Source organism: Hemiscyllium ocellatum, chromosome 9 (genome assembly GCF_020745735.1).
Source record: "Hemiscyllium ocellatum isolate sHemOce1 chromosome 9, sHemOce1.pat.X.cur, whole genome shotgun sequence".
NCBI lineage: Eukaryota > Metazoa > Chordata > Chondrichthyes > Orectolobiformes > Hemiscylliidae > Hemiscyllium > Hemiscyllium ocellatum.
Window position 1 is genome coordinate 64,810,924 of NC_083409.1, and position 15,182 is coordinate 64,826,105.

Here is a 15,182-nt window from a genome sequence, read left to right on the forward strand (position 1 = left end):
GGCATACCCGTAAGATGTTGTGACCCATCACATTTTTGTAAGAGCTTGAAATTATTCTGTGTTTTTTAAAAAAAAGTTCATGACAGCAGACAAGTGATTAAACTTTTTAAACTTACCCATTTTGTTTAACAGTCACCACAGTACAGAAAAGACAAAATATACAGACAATTGGCAGTTATTGTGGTTTGATAAAATATATGAATCACAATGGTTGACCTACATTATTATTGTACAAAACTGATCATTTATTAACCTTATTTCAAAACTGCAATTCTCAAAATCTTTACAACATGAAGATGTAACAAGTTAGATTAAACATGTCTTTGTCAAGAAATATACAAGTGTGATCACATAGTATGCATACTTTTGACTTTCTCTAATCTCACAGACAAACAATTTCAACCAATGTTCGCAGAAACTTTTATTTACAGTGTTGCCATGCAGTCAGTTTTATCAACATGTTCATCATATCTTGACTTTTAGCTAAAACCCACAAAACACTGCACTGTGACTTCATAATCAGAAACCTACCGACAGGTTGACAAGATAAGAATGTATGCAGGACAATGTTCATGGAACATGTAATTAAGCAAGCGTGTATTGTACAATTCAGTACACTTTGAAGCACAAGAACAATTATTGCAGTTTCAGCCGCGGTTTTATCTGCCAAAATCTTTTCTGCTGATTCATAAATTTTCTCAATTTCAGTGTAGATTAAACAGCAGTCAAGGATGCTCCATTCTTTTGACTGAGACTCTTGGATCTGAATCCATGCTGTGACTAAGTACTTTGGGGCATTATCATACTTTTTTTAATTTTCAAGATTTATTGAAATGTAGTTTGATTGTCTGGTTTTCTTTCATTGACTTTGAACTTTTCTTAAGTTGTAATGTTTTTATTGCTGAAAAGAGACATATGGTTGAAGCCTTTCATCTTCCACTCATCAAGACAAATGCAAGAATGCTGAACTTCAAATGATCACAATTTATGGAAGAAAAGGAATGCTGATTGATTGGCAACTCAATTCAGATTGGTCCAGACATTGCCATGATTCCCCATGCATCTGTATAATTCAAAAGTAAGGCTTCAAAATATTCCTTTCCTTGCAGTGATGGTTCCTGCGTACAAATGTCACTTTTAGCGAATGCAAATTAGCAGTGTTACAAGCTCAACTGATCTTAAAAATATTATTGCACACTACAATGTACTTTATCTCATGTTGCAATTTACTTTGAGTATGTTGCCGGCTAATGCATCCCATATACTTGCTGGGAAATTTGCTAATAATTCCTCCACTACTGTCTTCCAGAAGCCTAACGTCACTGGTTAATATATGCTTCGGGATTGATATAGCTCCATGCTATAAACAATGCTTTATAAGCAGCTGTGTAAATAGTACCCAAGCCTTCTGGTTACCTTGCTAATTTTAATGTGGAATCAGAGCACGTCAGAGCTGACGTGCAGGACAGCTGATCAGATAGTTGTTTTTAAAGCAGAGTTCAATAGACTTTTTTTTAAACTGGCAAAAGAACCAGAGGGTATTTGGGGCATTAGGGTTGAGACTACAGTCAGATCAGCCATCATTCTATTCAACAGAAAACAGGCGGAAGGGGCTGAATAGCCTAGCCTTGCCTCCAACTTGTAGGTTTCTCTGTATTGTGCAGTTCCCACATCGGCAAAGGTCATCACTGGTGAATTGAGAAGTCTTAGGTCTACTTCAAATTACCGTGGCTAGACTGTGTTTCACTAAGTTTTGAACAGGTAAAGCAAGATACTTCACACTGCTAACATGCTGTAATGATACAATTGGTATTTTGCACTAATTGGAAAGTGGAAAGAAATGGAATGGTGTTAATGTCACTACACTTATAATCCCAAAGTCCAAATCTCCCCACAGCAGCTGATGAAATTTAAATTCAACAAACAAACCTGTAATGAAAGTTCATTTCAGTAACAGTGATCATGTAACTATCAATTGTTGTGAAAACCTAATTTGATTCACTGTGTCCTTGATAAAAGAAACTCTGTCATCCTACCGAGTCTAGCATACATGTGACTCCAGATCAATGGTAATGGAGTCAACTCTTACCTGCCTTTTGAAATGGCCAAGCAAACCATTTAATTCAAGGATAATTTGGCATGGGGAATTTGCCGCTGACATCCACATCTCAAAGGAAAACAAAGGCATCAGACCATATAGACAATTTGCCCATTACACAAACATTGTATATGAAATTCAGTATTGGTGAGATACCAAGTATATAGGCTGCATATTCCAGTGATTGACTGACTGAATTAAACAACCCTGTTCCTCTGGAAGCACATAATATGTACACACCAAACTTAAAATTCCAAACAAAACATCTGCTATGACTCTATCTGCTGTGCAATGTGATATCACAAATTGTTCAGTGCTAGCTGAACAATCCAGAGTGTGGTAAAGTTGCATTAATAATAAATTTAAGATAATCAGTCTAGCTCAATGTGGCTCACTTAGACAATGCTAGAAGTGACATATATTCGTGTTCTAGGTAAACAAAAGATATATGTTCAAGCCTTGTGACGCTCTTGAATTGCTAGAAGCTTGGGGAGCCTATAATTCTGTGTTTTTCTCCATGGCAATCCCTCAGCCATCAGTCAACTTGCCAATCATTTAGCACTCCTTTTCCCTCCTGTGATAAACATTTGCAAGCTTTTGAAGTTTGGAGCCGTTGCATTTGTCTTGATTGCTGCAAGATGAAAAGATTTGGCAATGTCACTTTTTTGTCCGCAATTTAAATTCTGTACAAATTACTCTTCTATCTTTCTAAGTTTAGTGCTTATTCCTAATGCACGATTTGCAGTCAAGCAACTGTGACTGAGCCAAACTAACTGGTTATGAAATTCCTTTTATTCATCAGCAGCCTTTTAAAGTTGTTCAATCATATCATGGTAATACTCTGAATCAACTTCAATCGTCCTCAAGTTTGAATCCAAAGCATTGTTAATCTGAATTCTGTACTTTTGAATAATGGAAAAAAAAATCTAGATTTGGGATTGTTAGGAGTCTACAGCATAATCAGGTTTCTAACACAAATCACAACAGTACAGCTGGACTTTAACAGTTTTGAATGGTAGATCATGTCATGGTCTACATCTCAAAACCAGCTATCATTATATGGAAGCTTTTGGTTTACTAACTGTTTCATCAAATGGAATAGATGGTGTCAGTTGTTATTAGCTATTTCAACGTATTCAATGTATATAAAACTAAGCTACTTCAAATAACAAAGATATGCCACAAATATTTAAGTTGTCTTGCAGAATGTACTTGACATAAAATAGTTCAGTTTCATATTTGCCATGCTGTTTGGACAGCAATAATTAATAATGCCAGGAAGAGGGAATATAAATAGTTCACTTGAACCACTGCAAGTGTATACATATGTACGTACTATAAAATGTTATGCTAAACTTATGTTATCTTTACCATGTCTCTTAGAATCAGAGTGTTCAATGCAATTCATCAGCTGGCTGCAAATAACCATTAAGTGGTAAGCAGTTACGCACACCCACAGCAAAGCTGGCAGGTCTGAAACAGAGCACGGATCCAGAATCGTTAGTTGCCCAACCATTACTGTGAGTACTTGTGGGGTTTTGTGAATGATGCAGCTTTGACCTACTTACAAGGCTAGTGATCTGCAGAGAACAGATTCGAAGACTCACAATGTTTGGAGTTCCTGCAATGTACGACTCTCAGGGATCAGCATCTCTTCAGAGGGCAATACACCCAATTTGAAGAGGCTTCTCAATTGCAACTGCTGACTTTCTCAATGGGAAAATGTCTGAATGCCTTTCAGTTTTATTTGTGCATAATCTGACCTCTTACAAAATCTTTCTTTTTAGAAGCAATATGGATATAATTGTTTAAATAATATGCTGACACATATTACAATCAATAGTTAGAGGGCACGGTCTTAGTCCAAAACAAAATACTTTATGAACAAGAAGTTACAGTTTTACTGTATTGCTTTGGGCTTCAGAGTTCAATTTCACAAAGCTGGAGAAAAAAAAAGTAACATTCCAATAATTGCCAGTACATCAAGTGTACATACTACCTCTTGAAATACTATTTTTATAGCATTTTATAGCATATTCTTTTTAAGCAATCATCCAAACTGTTCCAGTCCAAAAGTAGTCATGTGGTGATCACCACTCTAGTCTCCTGTCAGAACAGGAGTGCACAAATAATGCATTTGAAGAAGCTATCTTCATTCAGCTGCCAAGGAAGTATACCTACCTGGCTCTTAAATACTGATGCCAATATTCAGTGCTGGAATGCAAATTAAATGGTTGATCAGTAGCTGGAATCTGAAGAGATTCCAAAATAAAGATGAATTAAATCCCAGAACCCAAAAACCGCAGTCTTAAAGTCACTTGCTTTATCGTTACATCATGTTCTATTTTCAGGGAGGCTGTTTGTGTGAAGGCAGCACACACCTGTTTTGACAGCTGAACTGTGATCGGTGTGAGCAGCCACCATCAGGCAATTTAATTAGTGAGACGCAACTATTGTAACCTTCCCAAGAAAATGTACCATTTGAACATTTTCACGAACCTAGAACATTAATTTACCGTTAAGCATTATCTCAAATGTTGTTGATCGTTCCTTCTCAAGTAGAGAAGATATGATGAAAAAGTATAGGCAGATCGTGACTTCTTGTATTTGCTCTTGAGAAGGGAAAGAATTCTAGTCATTCTGGGTTAACCAAATAGCTGTCACTTTTGATCAGTGCACTAAGTATAAATGAAACCTGTTCATCTGGTAACACACCAGATTTCAACAGTGGAACCCACGTGCTATATTATAAACTGAAACCGGAGGTTCATAAATCCAAATGTCACATGTTTTGTCTCAAAAAATTACCTACTGACTTCCATTCAAAGATGCAAAGTAATTAAAATAAAACAGGGCAACTCTTAGTTCAAAGCTATTTTATAATCGTTTTTGGTCTACAATGTTTTTCATTTGTACTATCTAATAAAAAGACTCACGAGTGTAATATTTTTCTAAAGTACCCTTTCTAAAGAAGAAATAATGATTTTTTTTTACTTAAAATAAATCCATAAATAAAAAGATAATGTCCTTGAAACCATGAGAGCCTACAGGAACCCCCTCCCTGCTATGAAGATTCAATGAATGTCTAGAAATATTTCAGCGCAATGGGCTCAACAAATTGTGGAAGTTGACTAACCCTGAGAAGGTCACACTGCAGCTTAGGATGTAGATTTTCCTGCTGACATTCCACAGTCAAGTAATTTCAGAGAGGCACTCAAATCAGTTTGAAATCATAGTGTCTGCTGCTTCCAGTTCAGCTACTCCTCAATCGTCCTCATAACTGATTGCATGGAAACGGCCCTACTTACTCAGCTCCATGATGGCACGAAAACCACATGCTTTTGATTTAACAAGTCAAAGAAATTGGCAGTAAGGATAATTATATTGTTTGATAAAGATGGATAATATCTCGGGAAGAAAAGAAACCTCTACACTTTCCTTTCAGCTAATTCAGGATTTTTACATCGAATTTCCTTTAAAACCAGCTGAAGTGGACTGAGAAATCCTCTGGTTTCTCTACCGCACAGTTTCTGGTGTTTCTTCTAACAATATCATTAGATTTCTCAGTGCAAAGTTCATTTTTTTTGAAAGTGGAATATCAGACATGCAGATCTTGGAAATACAACTAACTAATTGCCTGGTTTTACTGGAACTTTAGCAATAGTTTCAAATTTACTGTTCCGGTCTTCAATGTTATAACCTGCAAGGAACAAATCTTCAATTTGCGTCAGAAACTCTTCAGTAACTGCAGCATTCCATTGATTTTCCAATGTCTTCCTCATTGATTCAAGCAGCTACAGTGTAACAAAGACAGAGAATCAACACGTTACTGACTTTTTAAGATGCAATCTGCAAATAACACAAGCAATCACTGTATGTTAAGTAGTGACTTAATCCAACAAACTGAATCCTCATGATTACATTCTAAGAAATCACACCATTTGTGTTACACTCCTGCAATAAATCATAAAAAGTAAAAAGCTCTAAATTAAAGGTGACAAAAACTCAAAATTGGCAACTGATCCTAAGACAATGATACAGGAATAAAAATTGTTGCATAGGATTTGCAACTTAAACGTACAGTACTTTGGGCTGACGAAAACAGGATAATTTTAAATCCCAAAGCACAAAATGTCAACATTGAAGATACAATATCTTGAATTATTACCTTTAAGATGATAGATTCAGGATAATTTTAAACGGATAGATTTACTACATTTTAATTTTCAAGAGACCAATCAACAACTTGCATTTATTTTAGTACAAGATCCCAAGGCACTTCATCAGAACTTTATCAAAATAACATTTGACAATGTCACTATTCAGACAGGTGATCAAACTGGAAAAGGGGTAGGTTTTAAAGGAGCATCTTCAAGGAGGAAATCAATATGGAGAGATGGAGCGGAGTAGAGACAGTATTTCATAGTTTAGAGCCTTGGCAACACAAACCAAGATCATGGAGGAATTTGAAAACAATTTAAAATGAAAATTATGGAAACAAGGCATTTTCAGATCAAAAGCCAATGTAGGTCGGCCAATAATCAGGTGATCAGTGATTAGGATTTCCATAGCTGAGTTTTGGATGAGCTCAATTTTATAGGGAGTACACAGTGAAGCTAGTCAGCCTGCTCCTTGGATGCTGCCTGGCCTGCTGTGTTTTTCCAGCACATATTTCTCTGCCTACGTCTTGTGGTGTCATGGGGTCAGCTGAACTCAAGGCTCGATTGAGATGATCTCTTCCCCAGAAATTAGCACATGGTTTACACACTCACATCTAACTCCCACTCACATGACAACGACATTAGTGCCTACTCAACTGCACACTTCCAGAAACATGGGCTGGAATTTTCTAGTCCTTTGTCAAGGATTGGGAGATAAGAAACCAAAATGGTGTAATAAAGTATATGCATATGTGTATGATTTTGAAGGGGACTGCAGCAATAAGGTTAAAATACGAGGAGGTTATAGAAATTCATAAAGATGTTAGAAATGATGCAATTGAGGTGTTTAAGATGTTAAAATATATTTTAAAATAAATGGTGATAATAATAAGTGGTGGAATAATCATAAAAAAATGTATGTTCCAGTCAGTTCATGGAAGAGTAATGTCAGAAAATAGTGCTTCATAGAAATGGCAGTGGAAATCTAAAACTCTCATCCCCAGTAAGCTGTTAAGTGGGTAGATTGAAAATTTTGGAGCTGAGATTTGAATGTTTTAATTGGGCAAGATATTAAGAGATGTGAAGCAAATTGGATAAAGTGAGTTCTTACCAGCTTTAAAAGCTTTATTGAACATGATTAGTGTAAGCATAAAGTGTTTGCTATTCTACCATGCTAAATTGCCCATAGTGTTAGGTACATTAGTCAGAGGGAAATGGATCTGGGTGGGTTGCTTTTCGGGGGGTCTGTGCGGACTAGTTGGGCCGAAGGGCCTGTTTCCACACTGTAAGAAATCTAATCTAATCTAATCTAATCTGAAGGCATGGAAGGATGTTCTATTTTATTTCAAATAAAATATCTAACATTAAAAGATGCTAAAGGAATCTCATCAAATATCATTTTTGCAGCTTTTGGGTTCATTAATTTATCTTCCAACCATTTGTATTACTTTATAATTAGATTAATAAGGTATGAAGTGGCATTGTTCACTGACGACAGTAGTGATCAACTGGATTCACAACTGCTCAGATACCGAACCAGTCTGCACCTGCCTGCATCAAAACCTGAATAACATTCAGTCTTCGACTGATAAGTGACAAGTAATTATCTATCAATGACTATTTCCATCAAGAGAAAGTCTAACCACCTCTTTCTAACATTCATGACCATCACTGAATTCTCCATTATTGACATCCTGGAGGTCACCAATGACCAGTAACTTATCTGGACCAGCCACATAAATACTGCAAGTAGTTTGTACAATGTGTTGCAAGAGAAGGTTGGAGGTTAGTACATTGTAAGTGGGTAACTCTTCTTTACTCCCAAAAGCCCATCTGCCAATTACAAGATACAAGAGTCTAGATTAGAGTGGTACTGGAAAAGCACAGCAGGTCAGGTAGCATCCAAGGAGTAGGATCCTCAGATGCTGCCTGACCTGCTGTGCTTTCCCAGCACCACTCTAATCTAGACTCTGGTTTCCAGCATCTGTAGTCCTTGTTTTTACTTAATTATAAGACACAAGTCAGGAATGTGATTCAATACTCTCCACCTACCCAGTTGAGTACAGTTCCGATCAGATTCAAGAAGCTTAACGCCATCCAAGAGAAAGCAGATTCACATCCACAAGTTAAACATTCACCCACCCGTCACTGTTGGCATGCAATGAATGCAGAATGCACTATTTACATGATGCACTATATCAATTTGCCAATGCTTCAACAGAAATTTCTGAACCCATGAGCTCTACCTTCTTAAATGACAACAGTAGGTGCATAGCAACACCACCTTTTATAATTTCCCCAGTATGTCAGGCACCATTCTGATGTGAGACTATAATGCCATTCTTTCATTGATGGCCAAACCCTGAAAACTCCCAAACAGCCCAAAGACAGCACCTAGAACACACTGACAGCAATGGTTCAAAAAGGAGGCTCACCAATACACAGAGGGTGGTGCATGTATGGATTGAGCTGCTAGAGATACAATTACAACATTTAAAAGGCATCTGGATGAGTATATGAGTAGGAAGGCTTCATGGGAAAGGGGCCAAGTGCTGGGAAATGGGACTAGTTTAATTAAGGATATCTGGTTGGTATGGACGAGTTGGACTCAAGGGTCTGTTTCCATGCTGCACATCTCTGTGACTCAGAAACAATTAGGGCTTGGCAATGAATGTTGGCCTTGCAACAATGCTTACATCCCAGTGATTAACAAGTCACAAACTTCAACCACTGGAACAATTCAATTGGGCGGCACGGTGGCACAGTGGTTAGCACTGCTGCCTCACAGCGCCAGGGACCTGGGTTCAATTCCCGCCTCAGGAAATTGAACATTCTCCCGCACATTCTCCCCGTGTTTGCGTGGGTTTCCTCCGGGTGCTCCGGTTTCCTCCCACAGTCCAAAGATGTGCGGGTCAGGTGAATTGGCCATGCTAAATTGCCCGTAGTGTTAGGTAAGGGGTATATGTAGGGGTATGGGTGGGTTGCGCTTCGGCGGGTTGGCGTGGACTTGTTGGGCCGAAGGGCCTGTTTCCACACTGTAAGTAATCTAATCTAAATTAATTCAGTTTAAGGAATCACTGATAAACCTGTCAAGATTGATTTCGTAACCACATAGCAGTAATGTTTTATTCCTAGTACCTATTCTCATGAATTAGTTCAGTCCACATCTGCCTGGCTTTATAGGTCTGGTTCCTGCTGTCAGTGACAAGTCAAGTGTTTTACTAAATAGTGAAATTTAAAAAAGTGTTCCATTACAATGGATCTTAAATCTAAATTGTAATTTTTATTATCTTAAAAATCGATCATAGAACAGAGAAGATAAGATTAGATTTTCAGGACCAGAGTGTTTACCAGTACTCATTCAACACGGTGTAACTTTTTCATGCGTTTATACATTGAGATCAATGGGATAAAAACATTAACATTAACATCAAATCAGGGATTTCTACTTCTAACCTGTGAGGACTTTAACATCTCAGGAGGAAAAGAGAATCACTGACAGTAGCTTTCACATTTAACAGTAACTAATGGTATACACTGTGTTACCCAAAAAGCAATACCAGTTTCACTGTCATTTTAATCAATAAATCCAGACCATAGATTTCTAGTATGTCTAGAGAAATCTCTAGTCTTGTTGTGGTTAACACATACTTCACCCTGCAAGTCAATGAGAATGAGGATCTCTATGGCCTTTCTAACTACGTTATCATAGAAAACGTTATCTGCAGATTCCTGGATGTAAGAATGGATAGCATTGGCAAATAAGGTGCAAAAAATCTGACCCAAAGAAATAGCTAATACTATTCCAAAAGGTATACATATTCATATGTTTGAACACAGAAATCAGAAATCTGCTTAAATACTTTTTGACTTCAGATATTGTCTTATCTCCATTTACACTATATGAATACAATGTAGCACATGCAAGTGAATGACATTATATAAGCTTACCTTCTGCAAACATGTCAAATTGGAATCTCTGTGAAACATGTGGAGCATTGGAACACTACTGTTAACAGGAGAAAACAAAATGGTAAATAATTTGAATAGGCTGTATTGGAGCATTTCTCGGATTATAATATTCTACTGGGTATATTAGGTAGTTCCCTAATGCTCTGGGCATTCAGAGTGCCAAGAATACATAATTTATTTATTTGGAATTCAAAAATTAAACACATTAATGAATGATTATAGGTGGAACATACTTCCTCTTGTACATTTCCAGCATGTTTTAAAGTAAAAATTCATAGCATAATAATGAACAAAAGAATCACAAGTATGTGTGGATTTTAACTCTTTTACTAATTTGCTTCTACCTCTCTATAGGTACAGGTCCAGGCTTGTCAACACCCAAAATTTTATCATCCATCTATGAGTCTTGACTAGGAGTATTAGTGATATACTTAGTTGACGAGTCATTAGCTTGCAATCAGGACAGGAACCCTGGTTGACTTTGCTTTCCATGACTGAAGAACTTGGAGGCTAACAGTACTATCCCCATCATTACCTCAGCTGAGGCCAGCTAACTAAGCAGAGTTGAAGGAGTGAAGCTTTCCAATTACTTCCTGAATAAAATCACTATGCTAGGAGCTGCATTACTTACCATACATGGATACATAAACAGCAGAGATTTCTATTTGAAAGAAAACCATTTGAACAAAAGATTTTCAAATGCGAATAAGAGTTCAATGAAGAGGTGTGCAAATGCAGTACGTTGCTTGTTCTTTGCACTTTGATACATTCAATAGCTCTAGAATTATATGATATATTTTGTCATTACTTATTTATCACATCTGTCAAAAGACATAAAAGGTTGTTGGAAGAGCAGACTTAGCTTCATTTTTGCTGGTATGGCATTTATGAAGAAACGGAGGTGCATGCAATCCAAGACAACAAAATGAAAACTGAAAAACGAAAGAACTGTTTCAAATTAGGGTTATTGAAAAAAGGAACAATCCTGAAGTTGGAAGCTTGGTCACTAATTTTCCTGGAAAACCAAAAGATTGGTTATTAGCCAGTGAGAAACTGTCCTTTGGATCACATCAGATGGCTAGGAAATTAAATGAAAAATTACAGAAAATTTGGAAAAGCCAGGAATGAGAAAATCAATTTAAAACTAAAACAAAGAACTGAGAATGCTGGAAATCAGAAATTGCTGAAAAACACAGCAGGTCTGGCAGTATCTACGGACAGAAAGCAGAGTTAATGTTTCAGGTCCAGTGACCCTTGATGCTTCAGATGAGAAGATCAATGTAACTTACTCATAACACAGCAATGTGTACCCACATAACACTTTGAGCAGATTGGAATGTTGTAAAACAAGCTTTATCAAACAAAATTTGATACCAAGTCACAAGGAAATATTAGGGGAGGTCACTAAACGCTGGGTCAAAAAGGATTTTTTTTTGACTTAAGAAGAATCTTAAAGGAAGGAAGGAAAAGTAAAAAGGAGATATTTACAAAGGAAATTACACACCAAAAGCCCTCAGCAACCTCAGGTAACACCACCAATGTTTACACGATGAAAACGGAGAACATTCAATTACAAATCTTGAAATACTTTCCCTGTGGGACTCATATCTTATAAATAAATCTTTTCCTTAAGGAACATCCAACATTGTCACCTACATTAATATCAAAAATATTAACTTATGTTCTTGTTAAAAAAATACTTCAATTCAAATAGGATCAATTTTTGTTCCGCAGCAAAACACTAACAAGGTGGTGATGGGCAAGAACAATACTGTCACAAGAAGACTGCCCAATTTCTATTTTGTCTATTCTTCATGACTGAGATGAGCTAGCAGCAAGAAAGGCGCTCCTCATGGACAGGTCCTCAAGGACTTCTGACAACTTAAAAGGGGTGATGGATTTATATGTAGACAGAGTTACAACATTCATCCTAACAGAGTCTTGAGGCTTTCTAGCATTCTTACCATTCTTTTAACAGAAACTGGCACACTTTAGATACATTGACGACAGAATCTCATCATGCAAAAGGTTTCCTTCTAATAGTCATCTGTACATTGCTTCTGCAGCTGAGCAAATAAATGAAGTATGAAGCACAATATGATTACAGTAGGCATCCCTTTTAGATTATACTGCTGGACATCGCCAGACTTGCCCCAGTTTTGAATCATTGTTGGAAGACTCCACTAATGTGTTTGTTGAGGATACTAGGTGAGCCAACTATCTTTCTTTGTCACACTGCACAGCTCTGCCTGGGTCCCATAAAGTAAAAAGCAAACATGTAGCCTATATTTCCAAATATCATAATGTTCTATGCATTGGCAAAAAACGAGATGATGGACGAACAACACAACATAAAAGCGTCATGTCAGCTGCCAGAAAGCATGCACAGAATGGCAGGAATGGAGCGGAATCCATTGCGATTCATATGGTACTTGTTCTGTGAAAAGGAGTCTGCAGGACAGTGTAAATACAGCCAATAATTGAACTTGCAACAACCTCCAATCTAGACAAACTCCAGACTTCCGCGCTGATGCTTCTGCACAAAATACCAAATAGGGAGACCTCCCAATGACTAGCCTAATATTTATCTCTCACCCAACATCATTTAAACAGATTACCCACTCATGTAACACATTGATCATCCGGTGTGGTATGCACAAATCAGATCCCATTTTTCTCAACAACGAAACTTAATTTTGTTGTGGAGTCATTATATAAATGCAAGTTCTTTCTTACAGATCTGTTTGGTTCAAGTATCAAATTAACATATTCCTCAACACTAGATTTATTACTTTAGACCTAGCAACAAAGATTATATTTATCCATATATGCCTTAGGGCAGTCATGAACTATATAACAAATGAAAAATGCCCTTTTTCACTGAACAAACAGCAAGTACAAGGATTCTAAATATCATGGAAAGCTACAAAGCTTTACAAAGTTAGAGTAAATTGCACCCTTATGATACCATTAGATAGCACAATCGCAGCAGGAAGCTGTGTTCATGTAGTTTGGAGCATTTCAGTATTTTCTTTTAGTGCACTACTTGATAGATTAAGCAGGTGGAGGGCTAGAGTTTTATCACGAACTGCTTGCCTCTTTGCAACTCAATTCAATAGGCATCAATACCTGGGTAGAAAAGCATTTCTTTTCAAATCCAGCAGCTATAATCTTAAGCCTTCCAACTTCCTTGTTAGCTCGCTGCAGGATATATGCCTTCAACCTTATAAAATGACATAAGACAATTTGCAGTACACCAGACATTTAGATTTGCAAAATGTCAACTTCAATGCCTTGCCTCAGACTTGTCAATTACTGGATGTTTAATTAAGTCCTCACATAATAAAAAGAACACAGCAAATAGACATGGCCATTATGAAGATGATTTTACCTAAGAAAAGGCAAATACAGGCTGGAGTAGACATGTAATCATTTCATGAAATAATTTTACCTCTCAGGCAGTTCCTAGATATTGCAGTGCAGAAACAGAGCTCTGAAAGAAGTGTTATGTCACTGAAGAAAAATGCAAAAAGTCAAAGTGAACCTTGAAGTCCTTTAAAAAAAAGTGAAACATGTCACATCTATTGCCATCCTCTAGAGCCTCATCAGATAAACTATGTATAGCCACTGGAGTTGTCAAAGTGGCTGTCTATACGCTGGACCTTAGAATATGGCAACAGACTGATTTCCCATTCCTTGACTATCCTGCAGTATGAAAAGTACAGCTCCACATTTCTAAAGAAGCTGATTATAATCTTGTCAGAAATATAGAGCTCTTTCAATGTTTAAAAAAAAGTTTATGGTTTGCAATTGTGGGCTGAAGTTGAAATTGAACTTTGGATATTGAGCAACACTTTCTTTTCAAAAAAGCAAACAATCTGATATTTGTTTAAGGGAACTGGCCTGGAAAGCTATTGTTTTGATGCTGCAGACATTGAAATACATGAGATGTATGGTGCTCAAGGATGTTAAAGCTTGGATGTTAAAAAGGGTAATCAAAGTGAGGCCTGTGTCAGCCAGGCAAACTAACAGAATGTTGGGGGAAAAAAAAGAGAAAACATTGATTGAAGTGGTTTGGATTGGCTTTTGGTTAGAAGGCTATGACAGCTGCTGGATGGAGTTTTGGCTGCTCTCTAGATCATATTTAGTTATCGGATAATTGAAAGTTCTGAGAAAAGAATCCCAATCTGCAAGATGTAAGTAAAAATCTCCAGCAGTCTGCAGAAGCTGTTTGCACTGACTGATGACTTTAGAATTCAAGATATACAATCCCATGTGCCTGTGAACGACATAATATCCAAGGACTGTGTGAAGGCTTCACTGCCATTATTCAATATTGTTTAAGTGAACTGGCCAGTTACAACTTGATTACTTACAATTAATTTATTCCTTAAGCCTGTGTGACAGATAGTGGGCTATGACTAAAGAAGATTTGGTTTAAATCATAGGCAATAATTAGATTACCTTGTTGTTTAGCTTTGCTCTGCTGAAGCTACAGTAATAATCTTAACTTGTTAATTTCTGTTTAAGCTATAAAATCTGGGGTGTGATACCAGTTATTCATAAAGTCTGGTTAAGAACAATTAGGCAATTTTGAGGGTCATGGAATATTTTAATTTCACTGAGTTGTAATATGCAATGTTAGCAAGTTTGATTTGGTCAGGCTTACTATCACTGTGTTATAATAGTTGGCAGAACTCCACAGATAGTCTTGTAGCACTAAAAACATTGTGAAGATCTCACCACGGCACCAGAATGGAAGCTGCAAGGATGTTAGGTAATAATAGGTGGTATCTTTATTTTAAAGATTAATATTTTTTACAATGATGAGACAATGAAGAAAACACTATGAATTTTGCAGACTTTTTTTTTCAAAGCTATACTGCACTTATTATTTGGAGTTCTGAGCATTTTGATTAATTTTTAAGCTTCAGGCTTTGAGGCTTGTTCAA

At 36.9% G+C, this 15,182-nt stretch overlaps 1 protein-coding gene across 2 annotated transcripts in view; it reads right to left on the reverse strand.

Moving 5' to 3' along the window:
• Positions 1–200: 200 nt before the first annotated feature.
• The window catches only part of mysm1 (Myb-like, SWIRM and MPN domains 1), a 91,464-nt gene continuing 76,482 nt past the window's right edge, over positions 201–15,182 (reverse strand). For both annotated transcript variants that reach the window (XM_060830420.1, XM_060830418.1), the window contains 2 exons: positions 10,210–10,267; positions 201–5,892 (listed from right to left, as the gene is read on the reverse strand). In XM_060830420.1, the coding sequence (XP_060686403.1) occupies positions 5,728–5,892; positions 10,210–10,267 (223 nt within the window). In that variant the 3' untranslated portion in view covers positions 201–5,727. The remainder of the gene's footprint in view (positions 5,893–10,209; positions 10,268–15,182) is intronic.